Source organism: Polypterus senegalus, chromosome 2 (assembly GCF_016835505.1).
Source record: "Polypterus senegalus isolate Bchr_013 chromosome 2, ASM1683550v1, whole genome shotgun sequence".
Lineage (NCBI taxonomy): Eukaryota > Metazoa > Chordata > Cladistia > Polypteriformes > Polypteridae > Polypterus > Polypterus senegalus.
Genome location: NC_053155.1, coordinates 98,986,679 through 99,005,166, shown reverse-complemented (window position 1 = coordinate 99,005,166; position 18,488 = coordinate 98,986,679). Strand labels below are relative to the sequence as shown.

The 18,488-nt window shown below is 37.6% G+C and overlaps 1 protein-coding gene across 1 annotated transcript in view; it reads left to right on the top strand.

The window, feature by feature from the left end:
- ints4 (integrator complex subunit 4) overlaps nt 1-18,488 on the top strand; it is a 40,961-nt gene that overhangs the window by 17,810 nt on the left and 4,663 nt on the right. Inside the window, exons 14-22 of the mRNA XM_039744233.1 lie at nt 5,109-5,242; nt 6,410-6,567; nt 10,420-10,513; nt 10,603-10,683; nt 11,213-11,343; nt 12,528-12,587; nt 12,835-12,994; nt 13,568-13,711; nt 17,525-17,645. Coding sequence (XP_039600167.1) covers nt 5,109-5,242; nt 6,410-6,567; nt 10,420-10,513; nt 10,603-10,683; nt 11,213-11,343; nt 12,528-12,587; nt 12,835-12,994; nt 13,568-13,711; nt 17,525-17,645 — 1,083 coding nt within the window. The remainder of the gene's footprint in view (nt 1-5,108; nt 5,243-6,409; nt 6,568-10,419; nt 10,514-10,602; nt 10,684-11,212; nt 11,344-12,527; nt 12,588-12,834; nt 12,995-13,567; nt 13,712-17,524; nt 17,646-18,488) is intronic.

The following is an 18,488-nucleotide window of genomic DNA, read 5'->3' as shown; positions in this document are numbered from 1 at the left end:
ACTTCAGTAGTGATATTATTTTTTGGATTATTTTACACTCCATATTATGGCATTAGGCAAAAAGCATATGAAAAATGTAAGACTTTTTGAAACTTGCCTAGTCATTTTTTAATATAAATTTGTTGCTGTATAATGCGCTTCTTCATTTGTTTTCCTGAGGTGTGCTTTTACTTTTTTTTTTTTAAACTAAAAAAAACTAAAGGTTTGCGATTTCTGGAAATTTTTGTTGTTAAAAGCACACAACTGCATATTGTCAAAAGATGAAACACAACAATGTTTGATCTTCCATCCATCTTTTTTCCAATTTGTTTTTTCTCCCAACAGTGAATAGGTAGGAAGTCGAACTTAAACACGGCTGCCCCGTTTGTTCTTGGTGGGCGACTAGTAATGCATCAAGCGGTGACCTGGTTGTGGCTGAATGGAGGCCATTGAGGGTGAACGGGGCGGCGGGGGGTAGCATTGTAGTGTGCCTCGGTTGGCTGCCTGTTGAATGGGGACAATGGTGGGCAATTCACGACCTGCCTTTGGCCGCACTGTGTTCATACTTGGTGGGCAGACGCTGCAGGCAGCATACTGTAGTGGAGGTGACTGTGTGGTGGGCGAATGGTGAATCGCCCCTCACAGCCCCCATTCATTCTCAATAGCAAGCTTGCTTGCACTGTTACGCACATAGCAGGAAGTTGTCTCTTGTCAGTACATCAGACGTGTTGACAACGGGTGCCTTCCTGCTGTGATAGTGTGTACAGTGCTGTGCAGAAGAGCTCATCTTAACCTTTTGTCTTCACCCTTCAAGAATATCTCTGAAACACAAATCTGATGCAAGTGCTGGTGATACAGTAAAGAAGAGAAAAACCATTACCATTGAAAATAAAGTAGAAATAACAAAAAGGTCAGAGAGAGGTGAAACTCGATTATTCATTGGCAGAGCACTTGGTTACAGTAAGTCAAAAATAGCATTTATTAAAATGAAGTACCTGTTCTGACTTCCATACAAACTCAACTTAAGTACAAACCTACAGTCCCTATCTTGTACGTAACCTCGGGACTGCCTGTATTTGCCGCCAAGTAATAAAATTGAAAGTTAGGTAGAACCATGCCACCTTCTGCCTTAGGTCTTTGTAGGGTTGATGCTTTTGAATTCCAAATAAATTAGGTTATAATTGAATATAATTTCTTAAAAAAATATTTATTGATGAATATTGGAATTCTTTGAAATAGAAAAAAAAAGCTTAGGAAGGATATTCAACTTGACAGTGTTAATTCTTCCAACTTAAATGAAATGAAGGGTAGACCATCAGTGCAAGTCTTGTTTAAGGTTTCTCATGCAGACAGCAAAATTTTGTTGACAAAAAGCTTTATGTTTACTTGTGATGTTTACCCCTAGGTATTGAAACGGATCTCCAATGATAAAGGAAAGGTGTCCAGTCTAATATTGTGTGCTAGAGCGTTCACTGAAAAAAGCATACTTTTATTCAAATTAATTTTAAGTCTAGAAATCTTTTGAAATTCTGCTAGTACTTTTAGGACTGCAGGCACAGTATTTTGTTGATCTGATATAAATTATATATATATAATATATATTGTACCATATCATCTGATTTAGTGATATTTTCTGTTTAAGTCCCTTGATTGTCCCCTTTATCTCATAAGCATTTTAAAAGTGAAATGCAAGTGGCTCAGTGGCGATTGCAAAAAGTAGTGGTGACAGGAGACAATCCTTGTCTAGTACCATGTTCTAGTTTGAAGCAGTGTGAAATAATGTTTTTAATACGAACTGCAGCTTCTGGACTGGTATACAGTAGTTTGATCCATGCACATATGTTCAGGTCAAACCCAAATTTCTCCAATGTAGTGAAAAGGTAGTCCCATTCAACCATATCAAATGCTTTTTTTGCATCCAATGATAACATCATCTCCGGGGTGTTAGACTCTGTGGGTGAATATATTACATTAAACAGGCATAGATTGGAAACTAAATGTCTATCTTTAATAAATCCAGTTTGGTTTTGTGATATTACTTAAGGAAACACTTTCTCCATCATTCTAGCTAGAACTTTAGGGAGTATCTTAACATCAATATTCAAAAGTGAGATTGGTCTGTATGATGAACATTATAGTAAGTCCTTATTTTGCTTATGAAAGAAAATTAATGCTTGGTGAAAAGTTTGAGGTAGAATTGTGTTGTCTGTAGTTTCTGTAAATGTTTCTAATAAAAGAGGATTTTACTTTAATTGAGAATTTTTTTATAAAATTCGGCAGGGTAGCCATCAGGGCCTGCTGCTTTCCCACTCTGAAGTGAGTTTACAGCATCTAGTAATTCTGAGAGTGCCAGAGGTTTATCCATTTCCACAGCGCTACTAGTATCTAGCTGTGGTATCTATAATGCATTCAAAAACACATTAGTGTCTTGTCTTATTTAAACTGAATAGAATATAAGGACTTACAGTAGTGTCTAAATGTGTGCATTATATTTATGTTAAATGATTTTGTCTGTAATTACTTGTATTGATTTGCAAAATTCCTGTTTGTGGATTTGTTGAGCTAAGATCTTATTAGTCTTCTTTTTGTGTTCATAGTAGTGATGTTGTGATTTAAAAATGAGTTGTTCTGTTTATTTTGTTGTCAAGAGGTTGAGTTCTGAATGCAAAGCCTGTCTTTTCCTATGAAGTGCCTAATTTGGACACCTGGCATGTTTTTGATCTATTCTGGTAATTTCACTGTTTAGCTCTGATACCTTCTTGGTTTCTGATTTTATTTTTGTGGGAAAGATGTGAAATGATCTATCTTCTTAAGAAAGCCTTCAGAGTTTTCCAGAGGATGTATTGCTCTCTTAAAAAAATAAATAAATCTATCTGCCTGCTTGTACTGTATATAAATTCTGTACAATTCTCGTCTGCTAATAAAAGTGGGTTAAGACACAAGCTGCGAGATGAGTATGTGGGGCTTAATGATTTCAGCTCCATGATCAAATGGGCGTGGTCAGAGATTACAATAGCGTCTTACTTGCAAGATTTAATCGTGGGCAAGAAATTATCTATAAAGAATCAATTCTTGAGTAACTGTGATGTTCTGGATAATAGAAGGAATATGCTCTTGAATTTGGGTTTAGAAATCTCCAGGGATCCGATAAGTTGTGATCAGTTACAAACTGTGTAATTGTTTTTGCAGTGTTAGATGTCATCGCCTAAACCAAACAAGCCCCCCAGGAGTGGTGTATAAGGATTAAACTAAAGATATCTATTGACAATACAGCCCAAGTATTATAAACATAAAATCTAAAACAGTCCTGAAAAAGTAAACCCAGGGAATGATGTTAAACAGTTGCCTTGGATAAGCAGATAACGTGTGATAGAAAGTCCTAATACAATAGACCAAGGGTATGATGTTTAAACAGTCCCCTTTGGGGGATGAAAACAAAAAAAACACATACACACACACACACCACACATATATATATATATTTATATATATATATATATATATATATATATATATATATATATATATATATATATATATATATATATATATATATATATATATATACACATACATACATGCATATAATTGTAATTAAAACAGACAAAGAAAATAAAAATTGGCCGTTAAGGAAATAAGATGTGTAATTATGGCACCAGTCTCATTGCGAGAGGATCAAACAGCAGGTAAGATCTTCTTTGCCTTGCCAAGACACGATATGACTCACAATCATATTTCAAAAAGTTTGTGGATCAATTTTGTTAGCTTTTTTCCTAAAAATGTAGAACTTTCCTTGGATGTCCATTTTCAGTTTGGCAGGATACAAGAGGCTGTATCTGATTTGGGCTTTCCATAAGCGCTGTTTAATGTTGTAAAATGCGGCAAATTTAGTAGCTGTTGAAGATGAGAAATCGGGGAAAATCTGAATGCAATTATTTTCTAATGTAATCTCATTTCTGTCTAAGAAGTAACATTATATTTAATTTAAATTATAACTTGTCAAATGCACTATGAGACTCCTAGATTTTGAGGCATTCGATCCATGTATTCGGTAAGCTGTTCTGCTATCTCAGTGTTTGATTTGAAGTCCTCTCAAATTATTTTAGAGAATAGTTCAGCGATAAATTTCACTGGGTTTGAAATTTCATGGTTTTCAGGGTGACTTTCGATTATGGTATTATTCCTTCTGTATCCATCATCCAGTGCAGCTAGTCTGCCACTGAGAACTTTGCATTTGGAATTTGCAGCCATTGCTTTTCTGTCACTGGTAGATGCTAGTTGTTCAACTATGTCAGTACGAGTTGTGAACATTTGCTTAACATCTTCAAACTGAGCACCAAGTGCTCTAGATTTATTCTCAAACTCGGGTGCATTTTCCTGTATTTTTTACTTTATTTTTTCTAGCATACTTTTAAAGGTTGCCTCAAAGTGTTTCTTCTTGTTTGTCTTGTGTATATCTTTTATTTCTTTCTTTATATCATTTATACCCTTCCTTATATTATTCTTGAGTTCCTTTATGACCCCCACAAGAGCGGTGGCCATAGGGGCAGTCGTCGCCTTCAGATCGTTTTGGTCTTCTCCGTGCTCTGCAGGTGAAGTAGCAAGCCAAATTAGAATAAATATTGCTGGCTTGCTAGGGGTAGTTGACAGCGCTGAAGGTAAGGCCATTTTCAGTTTCAGTGAACCTTCTGAAATCATGGAGTACTCGTGGCCCGAATCGCTTGTATTTTCACTCCCACTTTCGCTCTTGGCGGAGACAATACAGGTCAGGTCCCGGGAAGTCTGTGGTTTTGTCTATCTGTTCCAGGTCAGTCTCTGTACCTTGAGCTTGAACTTTAGGCCTGTGTAGGCTTGGATAAAGCTTTAACGGTCTTTTACGTTTCTTTCTGAGCCTTTTTTCTGTCACCCATGCTTATATATGCTTGCATATACTGTAATTGAAACCCCTCGGGTTTTACCACAGCTGCTAACGGAGTTCCGTTTCAGACGTCTATCTCCCACAACGGATGAGACGCAAATTCTTAATTAAGATTTCCTTTCATTTTATACTCAATCATGATCTTTTGCTTTCAGAAAAAAAATTATAATGCTTTCAATGTTTTTTACTTACCTTGACACTTATGTTTCAGACATAGCCGTTCTAGTCCTGGTATTCAATGCTGCCAAGTCATGCCCCACGATGTCTGCCCTTTTCTCTGATCATACATTTAGGCATTATGCCTATTTAAGAGACAGTCTGTCACACCTTGTTCCTCCTCTAAGGGTAAGAAATAAAATAAAGTGCCAAAATGTAGCAGACTGTGTTTTGTGGAAGAACTACCATGGTGGTATAGCATTTTTAATTGGACATTATTTACTTTCCATTAAAATCTTGCTTTCTAAATGCAACTAATAGAGATTGTGGCCAATAAGGGAGCGTCTCAAACCCCAGACACAACTTCATGGCTTAGAAGTCTCAGGTTCAGAAGACTTATTTTTTATTGAGCCAAGTACATTAAACTGGCTTTTTGTTTAACAATACAATATTCATTACTTCACTTTGCTTTTCTTTCTTTCTCATCCATGATGAGCTTTATCCATCCTCTATATCAGGGCTGGCAGCACTTTTGCTGCCACAACATTGCACAGAGGAAGTATTTCTGGGTCAGGTGGAACCCTTAGCCAGGAATAAAAAAACAAATGGGGATACCTGCTCTGTTGTCTGCAGCCCCCACTGGTGTCATCCATAGCAAACTGCAGGGCGTATGGAATGGAATACAACATTCATATTGACAACAGGTGTGTATGTAGGTGATTCAACAAAGGAAGGCTGCCACCTAGAGCACTGGCAGAGTATTTTGTCCTGATAGATGGTCTCTCCCATCTTCCGTTATACAGGCCTTCTATACAGCACATTCTGTTTGGGAAGCCAGTCCATCCCTGCCTTCTATTACAAGATATATCAGTAATATAGTTAGATGAGCTTTGACAGTCATTATTTCATAAATAAACTTTTTCCATTCAATTTTGAATTAAATGTATATTTAGGACCATTTTTTTTCCTTTTGAAGGAGCTCAAGCCAAATAAAAGAATCTTCAAACTTTGACAGAGAGAGAGCATATGACAAGTCAGACAAACAGAAAACAAAAAGTAAACATTTTACAATGTGAACTGAAAAACTAAGCCATAAAAAACTTTGGTCGAAATGCTACTTTGGATTGTTACTATGTATATAAAATTTTAATTGACTTGGATTAAATGAGTTTTACATATTTATAATTAGAAGCAGTTGTGCTATTTATTTAAGACCTGACACAATAATCTGTTTATAGTGTATGAAGTATTATTTAAGAATATCAATTCCATCTAAAAATTTTTTTTTAATTTTTTGATTGTAAAAAATCTGTCATTTTTCTCTTTATTCATAACATTGTGTTATTCTTTGTTTAGCTGCCTGGCAGGAAGTTAACTTGTGTATCAGATCTAGAAAGTGTAGCCTCCAGTGAAGAATCTTCTCAGCAGTTCCTCCAGCAAAGTTTGGAGAGAGTTTATATTATCCAGCACCTTGAAGCACAGGGAACCCTGGAGCTTCTTGACTTCACTATCCGGTAAGGAATAAACCAGTTTTAGTATTAAGAGTGCTTAAATTAAGATGAAGGTTTGCAGAACACAAATCTATCTTGAATTTAACTGTTGGTAAAAAATCCAGTCTTGATTACAATGTCCTAAAAAGGTATTAACCCGTACTAGATGGAATGTTTGTCATTTGTGGGATGTATGCAAACATGATCATGTTTACTGTGAGCTATTAAGAGGAGATGGTTTACACTGTGGGAGAAATAGGCAAATCTAAGTTTTATATACAAAAAAAAAACGAGTACCATGTACTATGAGGCAGAACTGTACTAACACATTATCCTTGGCTATCAAGAATATAATTAATCTATATACACAACATCTATTCATTTTTAGACCTCCGTAATCCAGAACATGGTTGTGGCAACATCAGTCACAAGGCTGGACCCAACCCTGGACAGTGCACCAGTCTATTGCCAAACATACTTGCTTACATGGGGCTATTTTGCAGTAATTAGTTAAACTAAATTGCATTTTTTGGAATGTGGGAGAGAGGTCAAAGTAATCTGGACAAAAACAGCATCAGGACAGGTTAGGGAGCATTCACTGATACAACGTGTTCCAACACCCAACACACGACAAAACGGCTCAGGATTGTGTCCATTCTCACCCTCCAGAAATGACTATCTGTTGCAGCCAGGTGTTACGTGGGTATCCCCTTGGCCTGGTCCAGCCACTCTGGTCCTCAGCAACGAGGGTCCTGCAAGCTGGATCACCCTTCAAGAAATTGTGCCACATGGCTGTAGTGCCGTAACTTTCACTCCCTCACAGTGCAGGTAATGTGCCTCATTCGGGACTCCATGAGCAACTGCTTATTTCACACAAAGTCAGACCAGCTATACCCAAGGATTCACTGAAGAGACATGGTACCAAAGGAGTCCAGTATTTGTCTCAGGCCCCTGGATAGCATCCATGTCTTACAGCCATATAGCAAGACAGGAAACACCAGGACTCTACAGACTTGGACCTTAGTGCTTTTGCATAGATATTGGGACTGCCACACACCCCTTTCCAAGAGACATCATGACCCTTCAATGTTTGCTCAATCCGTGTACCGACTCCATAGTAAGTCGCCAGAGGCGTGAATGTCACTGCCAAGGTAAGTAAACCTCATGACAAGGTCGACACTCTCTCCGCAAACGGACACACTGTTGGTGGCTGTGCCTAAGAAGTCATTAAAGGCCTGGATCTTGGTTTTTATCCAGGACATGAGCCCAGATGCTCAGATATCTTGCTCAGTCTCTTGGGAGCCCCAATCAGAGCCTCCAATGCCAACAATGCTGTGATCTTCACATAGTCAAAAGTCATGATCAGTGAATCTTTCGTCGTCAGCAGATGCCACACAGCCGCTGGACCCCACGACCTTGCCCAACACCCATTCCATGTAAGCATTGAAGAGAGTAGGAGCAGAACACACCCCTGATGCACTCCAGTATCAACTGGGAAAAACGCAGAGGTTGTGTGTGTCCACTCTGCACAGCACTCACAGTACCTGTGTACAGGCCGGCAATGATCTCCAGCAACCCTGAGGGGATCCTGCAAAGACCCAGGATGTCCCAACAGGGCAGCTCGATCAACTGAGTCGAACACATTATGAAAATCGGAAAAAGCTGTAAAGAACTCTGCCAATTATTAAGGTTTGTGCTCCATTAGAAACTCGGTACAATGATGTGGTCGATGGTAGACTTCTTGGGCATAAAACCAGACTGCTCTGGTCACTGCTGGATGAGCAAGTGATCACGGATGCCATTGAGGATGACCCTAGAAAGGACTTTACCCAGTACCAAGAGCAGTATTTTTCCCTTGTAGTTGCTGCAATCCAGGCGATCACCCCTTTCCAGACAAAGATAAGTCCCATTTTCCAGTCAGTTGGGATGATGCCAGTCTCCCAAATAGAGCAAATATTGCTTGCAATGCCATAAGGACAGCCTTACCACCAGCCTGAAGAAGTTTCCCCTGGATACCACAGATCCCTGCAGCTTTCCCTACCCTCAGGTGGTTCACCCCCTGTGCAATCTCAGTAAGATTGGGTGGTTCACAGCTAATTGGAGGATCAGCCTCAAGAAGTGTGGACCCAGAGATATCCAACGTCCTAGCCAGAGGATCAGTTTTAAACAGCTGCTCAAATTAGCTAGCCCACAACTGGTCACAACTGCAGTGTCAGCTGTAAGGACCGTTCCATTAGTCACCCTGATAGAGCCTCTCTGAGGAACAGATTTGGATGTGTGTAAAGCTTTGATTCTTTTTATATGAACATAGATGGTGTGTCACTTGCTCGCGGATTCCTCTAACAAACGCCACCTTATCTGCCCTCACAGCCGTCGTCCTCAGTTCTCCGTACAGGCTAGAGTTGTCATCAAACTGTGCACTACGTTTCCTCTCGATGATATCCAGAGTGCCCTGCGAGATGAAACCCCTCCTTCTGAGAACACCGGTAACACCGACACATCCCTCGGCAACCTTCAGGGTCTTGTCACGGAAGGTCTCCCACTCAAATTAGAATTAGCAGTCACACCCAAATTCATAGGTTTGTCACACAAACTGCATGCAAACTTGTCAGAAACGGCTTAATCTTGGAGTACGGGCAGGTCCAGCTTCATTTTCCTAGTAGGTAGTAACCTAATGGACCTAAGCTGGATCTTCAGAGTAGCAACAAGTCTGTGGTCAGAATTAACAAACTGGGTACTTCTGTAGACCCTGCAGTTTTGTAAGATCCTTCAGCTTCTGCCCACGAGGATGTAATCGACCTCCTTCACTGCATCACTAGTATTGGAGTACCAAGTCCAGCGATGTGGCTCAGGGCGCTGAAACCAGGATCCAGCAATTCACACCCCCCAACCTTTTGCAAAGTCAAGGAACATGGAGCCACTTTCACCACAATCCTCATAGCCAGCCCTGTCAGTGCCAGTGTTTGCATTGAAGTCACCCATGACCAGAGGAGCATCACCTCGCTGGCACCAATTAAGCACTGAGCTAAGTTGTGAATAAAATGTCTCCCTCACAGAGACATCACTTACAGCGGTGTTGTAATCAGACTCTCATAATAAGCTTGTTGAAAGGAGTGACATCGGACACCACCGGAAGAAGCCTATCCGCTAGAGCAACAGGGACTCCCAGAGTATGACCGCAATCAGAACGACCAAACCAATAAAAGGTGTACCCACCTGCAGAGATCTAGCCAGTCCCAGGTCTGTGCTCCTTCGAGAGTGCCGCCACTGAAATGTGGATTTTGCAAAGGTCCTCTGACAGCAGAGGAAGATGATCATCATGCCGGAGACGTTCCACACACCTACCCAGATGGGCTGCCTCAAATTGGGAACCAAGGCAACACCTCCACACCATGCCAGGTCTGATCCCCAACAAGCCTGACCCTATTAGTTTTCTGACTGTTTTGATTCTTCCGGGGATAGGGTTCCCAAGGGCTATCCCCCTTCACCTTCAAAATACATGCAGCATTCCAATGGGCCACTGCAGCAGAGTTAACTTCCATGGAGAGCAGAAAGGAATAGTGTCTGTCATCTCAGAGCTGTGTAAAGCTTTTTTTTTTTCTTTTTCTTTTTTTTTTTTAAATGGTGACTGGAGTGCCAATCCTGCCAACAATCTCCATGATTTCCCAGCAAGTTGGAGGACCTCTTGCTAGGCCAGATACAGTTTGTCATACCCATATCCTGCCGACTCAAAACATGCAAAGGTCATCCAGACCTTTCTGGATGAGGATTCAATCCCTGGACTTGTGAACTGTAAAGCAGCAGTACAGGCAATTGCATTACCGTGTGTATTCTTTAAATATTGTAATATTTGCTAATATTCACAAATATTTACAGGGACCTGAAGAGGCTTGGAGAGCTCCAGCCAGAGCTTGCGGGAGCATCTGACTTTTCTGCTACATATCTTCACTGTCAGCTATTGCTTATGAAGGTAAGTAGCGCAAAGAAATAATGTAATGCAACAGCCATGAAAGAAGATTCACAAAATAATTAAAATCTTCAATCTTGTATCATATGTAGGGCCTGCAGGAGAAGTTGTGGAACATTTCTGCCCCGTTATATGTAAAACAGAATGCAATGGCCTCTGCTGTGGTTCAGCAAGTAAGGACAAAGTTACTGAAATTATTATGTGAATTGTTTGCTTCTGCAACAAGACTCAGCTTTTTTTTTTCTCCATGGGGTTTCACAGATTTTTAATGAGATCCGCAACTTTAAAATGGCTGGTGTGCCAAAGAACTTTGGTTGTGCTTGAGATTATTACCTATCTGGAACCTGAATTCCGAATCCAGTCTTCAGCAGGGTCTTATTATTACTGTTTCCTCCATATTGACAAATGCCACAATCCCTGCCAGTGTAACATTGTGTCACTGACACCAAACTGTACAAAACCCGTACAAAAAGTTTTATAGAAAGCCCCAATAATCTAAATGTATACTAATGTACCTCACTATACAAGGAAACTTTAGAGCATCATGTGCATCTTCTTTTTTTTTTTTTTTTTTTTCTTTTCAGTGATCAAAACTGAAATTGTAACTTTTTTTTTTTAGGGCATATTAGCTTTAATTGGATGTACTTCTAGTTTACTTTTATGTTTAGCAAAACAAACTCATTGTGAAACTGTTTCTGTCAGATTTTGGAGGAAACTTACAAGCTGGAGTTTCTGTATAGTGGCCTTGAGAACCGACAGGTGGCTATTATTCACCATGTGAGACTACAGGCTAAAGCACTTCAACTTGTCCTTAGTGCACGCACTAGCCGGGGGTAAGCTGCAGTGTTTTTGTTTTTTGAATTTTGTTTTTTTTTTTTTTTGTATCAATTTTGAAGCCTTCATTTATAACTTTAATTTTATTAGAAGCTATCTATGCACTTATTATGTGAATAACTCTGTGTTATAAGTCAGTAATACTCTCCCAGTTGCTTATTGAAGCCTTGTGCTGTATAAAGTAATGCACATGAAGCAGTCAATAGTACTGTTATGAAAAGAACAAGTTCAAAGCAAACAACATTATTAGCAGTCTTCATGTTACTCTAGCAGTCTGTCCAGGTAAGTTCTTGCGTTGTACCCAGTGCTACCAGTATAGACTCTGCTTTTGTTATTTTTTGAGAACATTATCAGGGATTAACTGTCATGTTTTATTAAAAACAAATATGGGATCTTCATCTATAAAAATTCTTGTTTGACTGTAAAATCGTATTCCTTTAATAGGGAGATAAAATTACTCTACGAAAATATTTACAGGGTTTTAAAACAATATAAATCCACTGGTATCAAAGTAGTTGTCAAACACTTTACATTATCCTATGTAAACTTTGCTTTCTTTGGAAATTTTATGCAGCATATCCTTTACATTTAAAATCTGAATATCAATCTCTGCAACATAAAATAAAAAATCATTTTTCATAGTTATGTTATTGTGGCAACTGTAACATGTCGAAAAGCTGTAGAACAAAACAGTTTTACTTCCCAGGCACCTCTCATACCAACAGACTTTCCATTCATGTTTAAATGGAAAATAGATTGGAAGAATTTATACGTTTATCAAGGAGAATTTCGTGTTGCTCACAAACATGATTTAAATCAATTTCGTAATTCTGTAAACTAATTTGATACATAGGTGTATTTTTCATTATACTGTATTTTTCCCTGTGCCTGACAGAAATACTGTTATTTAAATGAACCTTTTGGTAAGATAACTAACAAGAATAAGAGGCAGTCAAAAAATTTAAATGTGACACGTTCTGTCTTAATTTGTTTGTGTGTTGCATTTCAAGGTTATTGGTTTGTTTTTTGAATTATACTCTTTATTTTTGCTTTAAACTATCTTTGTAATTTTAAACTAGGTAGCAAACCAGTACATCGTGATTTTTTTCTGTCCATTGCCTTCATTACCTTCTAAGTCAAATAATTGATGTTTTTGCTGATAATAATCTTTTTTTGTTTGTAGAGTTGAGCCACTTTTGAATATTTGTGAAAAGTTTCTCCAAGATGTCGATGCTTTTCAGAGGTATCTGAATTCTGTAAATACTTTGCATTTTTTTATGTTGGAATATTTAGTTACAGCAGACAGTTTGAAATATTTTATAGATTGTATACATTACTCTATCAGGAATTGAATATATGATATTCTAAAATTGTTTTGTAATTATGTGTATTTTAAATGTTAGTTTATTAAAATACAGAATATTTGTTGAGGTCATTGGTTTGTTCAGTTCATTACCTGTGTGGTTATATAAATGTTTTTGAAATCCTAGGTGTTTCTCCACAGAGCTTCCTCACTTTCAGGAAAGCTTTGTTGAAAAGCTCCTTGAATTGATGCCACGACTTGTTACTTGCAACCCCATGGATTTGGTCAAAATTCTACAGACTACCCTGAGACAAAGTGGATTCCTTCATCTGAAGCTTCCAGAACAGGTCTGTTTACTACACTACAGATATGATCTAAAACTGATCAACAGTCAAGAATGAAAGTGGTACCAGTGGTCAAAACAAGCATGAAATGACTAAACAGCAGAGTATAACCTTGTAATTTGTGGAGGGAAACAAGCTCTAGCGAAAATAAAGTCATACACTGTATTTGGGGAATAATCTCCAAGGCCAGCTCAAAATGGCTTGGTCCTTGCTATGGCTCGAATGCAGGCACACCATGTTGCTCTTCAGCACAGCTCATTTAACTGCTCCTTGAGAATTTATTTATTACGGTTCAAAATATATTTTAAAACATAAGGACTGAAGGTCAGTAATAAAATACTCTTTATTTTCACTAAGAGGCTCTAGTTAAAGAATTGGTTTATGAACTGCCAAAACAAAATTGTTAAACTTATTTTAAATTATCGTATTATTCATTTTTTTACTCTATGTAAAATGAGAAATCATTTTTAGGAAGTGTCTGTTGCCTTTATTACATGTATTTTCTTTCAGACAGAAAATGTAAAGTTTATAGTGTTCCCACTTTTATGCCTTTATTGTTTTTGTTACTTTTTTAAGATCCACAAAGCAACTGCAACAATCATTGAACCTACTGGAGAGTCGGATAATCCCCTAAGATTTACATCAGGATTGGTGGTGGCCTTGGATATCGATGCAACACTGGATCATGTACAAGACCCACAGAGTAGCGTGAAGGTTCAGGTATGTGAAGTGGGATTAATTCAATTAATGAACTTTTCAACTAATAATGTTAATTTAGAAAACAAGGTGACATTGTTTGCAATAATTATTTCGCTGACTATTGAGTCTTAATACTTAGAAAAGCATTTTCCTCATTTGAAAATAGTCTTGTGCATTACACATCATATTAACATGCTTTGAAGAAATCATACAAGTTCAAATCAGACAAGCACAACACTAAAGACGGGTTCATCAGTTTATAGTAAGTAAGGTACAAGTTACAGACATGTTTCATATTTTGTTACTGTTTAAAATTAGTAATGGAAAATAAATTGTATAACTAAACAACTTTACCAAATAAAGTTCATGGAAACCTACAGGCATTTATTACATCTGCAATGCAAGTGATCATTTTTGCAGACCTGCATGTGATAAACTACTTTTTACTTTTTAAAATTGGCAATAAAAAATGCAAAAATCATTTTCAATATTATAATGATTTGCAATGTTCATATTGCGTATTGTTTTAGTTTTGTCAATTGAAAATGGATTGTTTGACAGCTATTTTAAATTTGAATTTAGAAAGGAAAGGCCTCTTCTGAAAACATTAATTTTGTGATACATTTCATACAGGATTACATTGGTGTTTTCTGAAAAATTCCATGTGATTTTATAGAGTTAATTTTTAATAAAGACATCTTTCCTTTTGTGCTGCCATACCTTAAGAACTACAGAAGATATTCGTAAATGGTGTACAAGTGTCCATTCTGATAGCAATTAATTAGTTTAACTCTCAAGGCAAGCCTTGTCTAGTTTTTGAGTATTAAGTACAGAGTTGCCAGTTTAATGCCATCATTAAGTGACCCTGAGCAATCGTCTCACAAAAAGTACTATTATTTTTTTTTTTTAATATAAAGCAAATTAAATTTATTGTGAAGGTATTGCATCATTCCAAATAAAATACAACCAAAACATTTGTTGGGTTATTAATATTTTATGTAACATAATGAGGCGACAGACCACATTTACATTAAAACTCTGCAAGCATTTCTGTGGTTTACTGCCAAAAATGTCCTCTAATACACACTTAATTTCCCCTCAACAAAATTTCAGTTAGCATTCCCTTAATCCTCCTTTATTATGTCAATGTAGCATCTTTTCTGAATGTTGATCTTAATCTAGACAAACACATACCCGATACTCTATTTTGTATATGCTGTATATTCTTTGTACAATGTATTGTTTGCATAGGTTCTTAATAAAACAAAATTCTAAAATATATATATAGGCACTATTGGGGTGTCGGTTAATATGTTAAGCATTTAATTAGAAATGCTACAGTCCAGAGCTGGCCACTGTCAGTCAAACTCATTCGGTTAGCTGATAGCGATCCAGTCTCGATCGCTTTCTATTCACACAGAACCCAGGAAATATTTAATTTAACCCTCCCTGGAATTTACTAAATCCTGTTGGTTCACATATTTGATTGTCATTTCTGTGATCATTAGTGTGCATATGAAAGTTCCAGATAATGGGATGTTAATCCAGAAAGGACTAGTGATGGCCTGAGACTACCAATGTCCATTACTTTTTCCTAAATGGTAGTTGGGATGGTGAGATGCAACAATAGAAAATAGTGTATTTGCTTTATTACAATTTTTCTGCACTAATTTTTAAATGATATGAATGGTAAATAATAACAAGCCAATAAAAAGCAACAAGAATTCAAATACACCCGCTAGTACATTTTAGCAGTTACACAAAGCTCCCTTTGCAAGTTGAAAAGCATGACTAAGTGAAAAGGGCTAACAAATAATCCTTCGCTTTAATGGAAAATATTTCCCTTACTTCTTAGCCAAGTGTCTGGAAACTGATTATTGTTATGTACAAAGAAGTGAAATTCTGACTGAAATGTGCTAATCAGTATGCAACACACTAACATTCTCCAGCACTATGATTTGTTTGTATAAATCTTAATTCGAAACTTGCCATCCGTACCTTAAATAGCTACCTTACCTGAAAGGTCTCTGAGCATATTTGTCATAACCTAGCAGTTTAACAAAAATGGACAGTATTGACATGACAGTACTATTATAAATGCTTGCCAGGACAATTTCTATGCTAATTGTTATTGTTCATCCATAAGCCAGCCCAGTAAGTTCACATTAATTGATTCTACCTTTGCTCACAAGTGTCTTCGACTTGATTGTTTACGGGTGAATTCCTTAGGGAGCCTGCATTTGTGAAAGGTGCTTCTTAGGGAGCCTGCATTTGTGAAAGGTGCTAGTGACTTCTCCATAATAAAATAATACAGTATATGATGTTAAGAAGTGCTGCTTGATTTTAGGTTGAATCAACTCCTTGATTTCCACGTCTTTACAGCTCATGACTGAAGAGGCTTAATGATCTTGGCTTGCAACAGCACAGCTTTTACTGCTGCAACTTCATTTTGTGAATTTTAGTAACCAGAACTCAAAATTTTGATACACTGTAGTGTAAAGAGATTTTTATAATATTCTCTAACATTTTGCATTTTTAATTGCTTCTTCCTTTTTGTCTGTTGGGCCTTTTTGGCTGCAGTTTTTTGTTTCAACCAGTTTCATTATCAGTCAGTCATTTCTCATCTACTGGCAATTAATCTAATTGTTTAATGAGCTGGACTTTTTCCCCTGTGTTCTGCAATTAGAAAGGAGCAGTAGTGTTAAATGTACATTCATCAGAAACTCTGAAATGTTCAAATTCTTGCCATTGTAAGTTCTTATCTCTGTTTTGTTATTTTCCTGGTAATTCATAGTTTTTTCGGTAGAGTTTGCTTCCTTAATTATATCTCAGTTATGATGAGTAGTGTAGAACAAACAACAAAGAATTCTGAAAAACTGCAGTTAATAACACTGTTAACATTTTTTGTAAATAACAGCTTAAATTACCAGAGCACTTGGAAAATCTTGGTGGAATTCTTAACACATATAGCATACATGAAAGCTTGCTGCATTACAAGAACATTTAGCAAATCCAGTATTGATGTTTATGGTGCCATTCACCATTTTGTGTCATCTGATGTCTACTCCGTTCACTGTTAATTGTATCCTAATAGTGACAATAAAGGGAGAAAATGGGAAAGAAAAAGGTGAATTATTGGAAAAGAAAAAGAGAGAGTGACCGACTTCAAAACTATGAGGAAGAATACAAATCTGTAAAGTTCTTGTGAATGTAAATCTCACATAACTACCCTAAATACAGAATAAGAAAAGAAACCAAGACCAGCTAGTTAAACCAGGACATTTCCTTTAAGAGGTAAAACCATTCCTGAAATCTGTAGCCACATGGGCCCATAAGATTTGGATTAGAAACCATTGGTCAGGAGTAGTGTTCTGCATTGTACCAGTACTGAAAATACACCGAAAAACCCAATTTTTAAAAATGGCACCGTACCAACATTTAATTAATTTTGGTACCAGAAGTAAAAGGTAGTTTTCGGGCACCTCACACTCAGTTATTTCTTAATGTGATTGCAGTTTGTTGTAATATAGCATCAATCTCAAAACAACAATTCGGAATAATCCCCCACCCCAATGACTTTGAACATCTGTTTTTAAATATGCAATGAATTGCAGAAAAGGAAGGTGCACGATTGTGTGGTGGAGTAGGGAGGCATGCACATCTGTGGGCTCGGTGATCGAGTACAGCTGTGACCTGTTCTGGTACCAGTACTGCAGTCCCTGTCTTTTCTACCCTGTCATAATTTAATACATACAGTATAAAAATGTTAAAGATATATATAAATACAATACTTAAATATAAATTTTTAATAATGCTTTGTTGCACTTTTTACAGGTGGTCTACCCTGATGGGCATTCACACACCATTCGTCCAAAACCAACTGATTTTAGGAACCCTGGTCCAGGAAGACACCGACTCATCACTCAAGTGTATCTGTCACATTCAGCTTGGACAGGTACTTGAGCAGCACTAGTCTGACAAAATCAACTTATGGATATTAATGTTATAAACACAGGGGGGAAAAAAACTTAATGCAGTAGATAGTATGATACTGGTGGGAAAAATTCCTTTGTACTCCTTAGTTAGTCCTATAATTGAATGAAATTCTGCTTTCCTTGCTAATTTTCAGGAACTAAATCTGTTTTGTGTAATAACAAAATGAAAATCTCACAGCATGAGTAACAATGGCACAGCTGATAGCTTTGCTGAACACAGCACTTTGACCCTAGTTTGTTCCTGGTTAGGACATTGACTTTGTTGGATTTTGAGGTTCTCTCTACTTTTTTCCTTTGTTTCAAAGTTGTGCTGTTTGGTAGACCAGCTCTTTTAAATTGACCCCGCTATGTGTGTTAGCAATATATGAATGGACATCCTCTCTAGTTTTGGGTACTCCCTTGCACTATATAGTGTCTGTATTGCTTTTGACTCCCTATAAATCGGCAGAAGCAGGAAAGTGAAAATTGAAAGAAAGTGATTGTGAGTTGTGAAAGGGAAATAGTGGAGGACGAATTGGGCAGCATCAAACTACTGAGGAGTTTATGGGGCACTTTGAGAGATGAAGGACTAATGTTGGCTCCAGGAGGTTGCTGTGTATTTAGAAGCTGACGAGTGTAAAGGCGGAGTTGTCAAGAGGGGGAGAGAGGCTATGGCAACAGGTTGATGGGGTCCCAAAGCAGCAGCATGGCGGCAGCTCTGGGTTTGCAGGTTTCAGCTGAGATGGTGGATCAGAAGAATGTGATGGGCTGTGTCCATGAGATGCCCATGGGTCCTGACAAGGACTGAGACACAGGAAGAAACG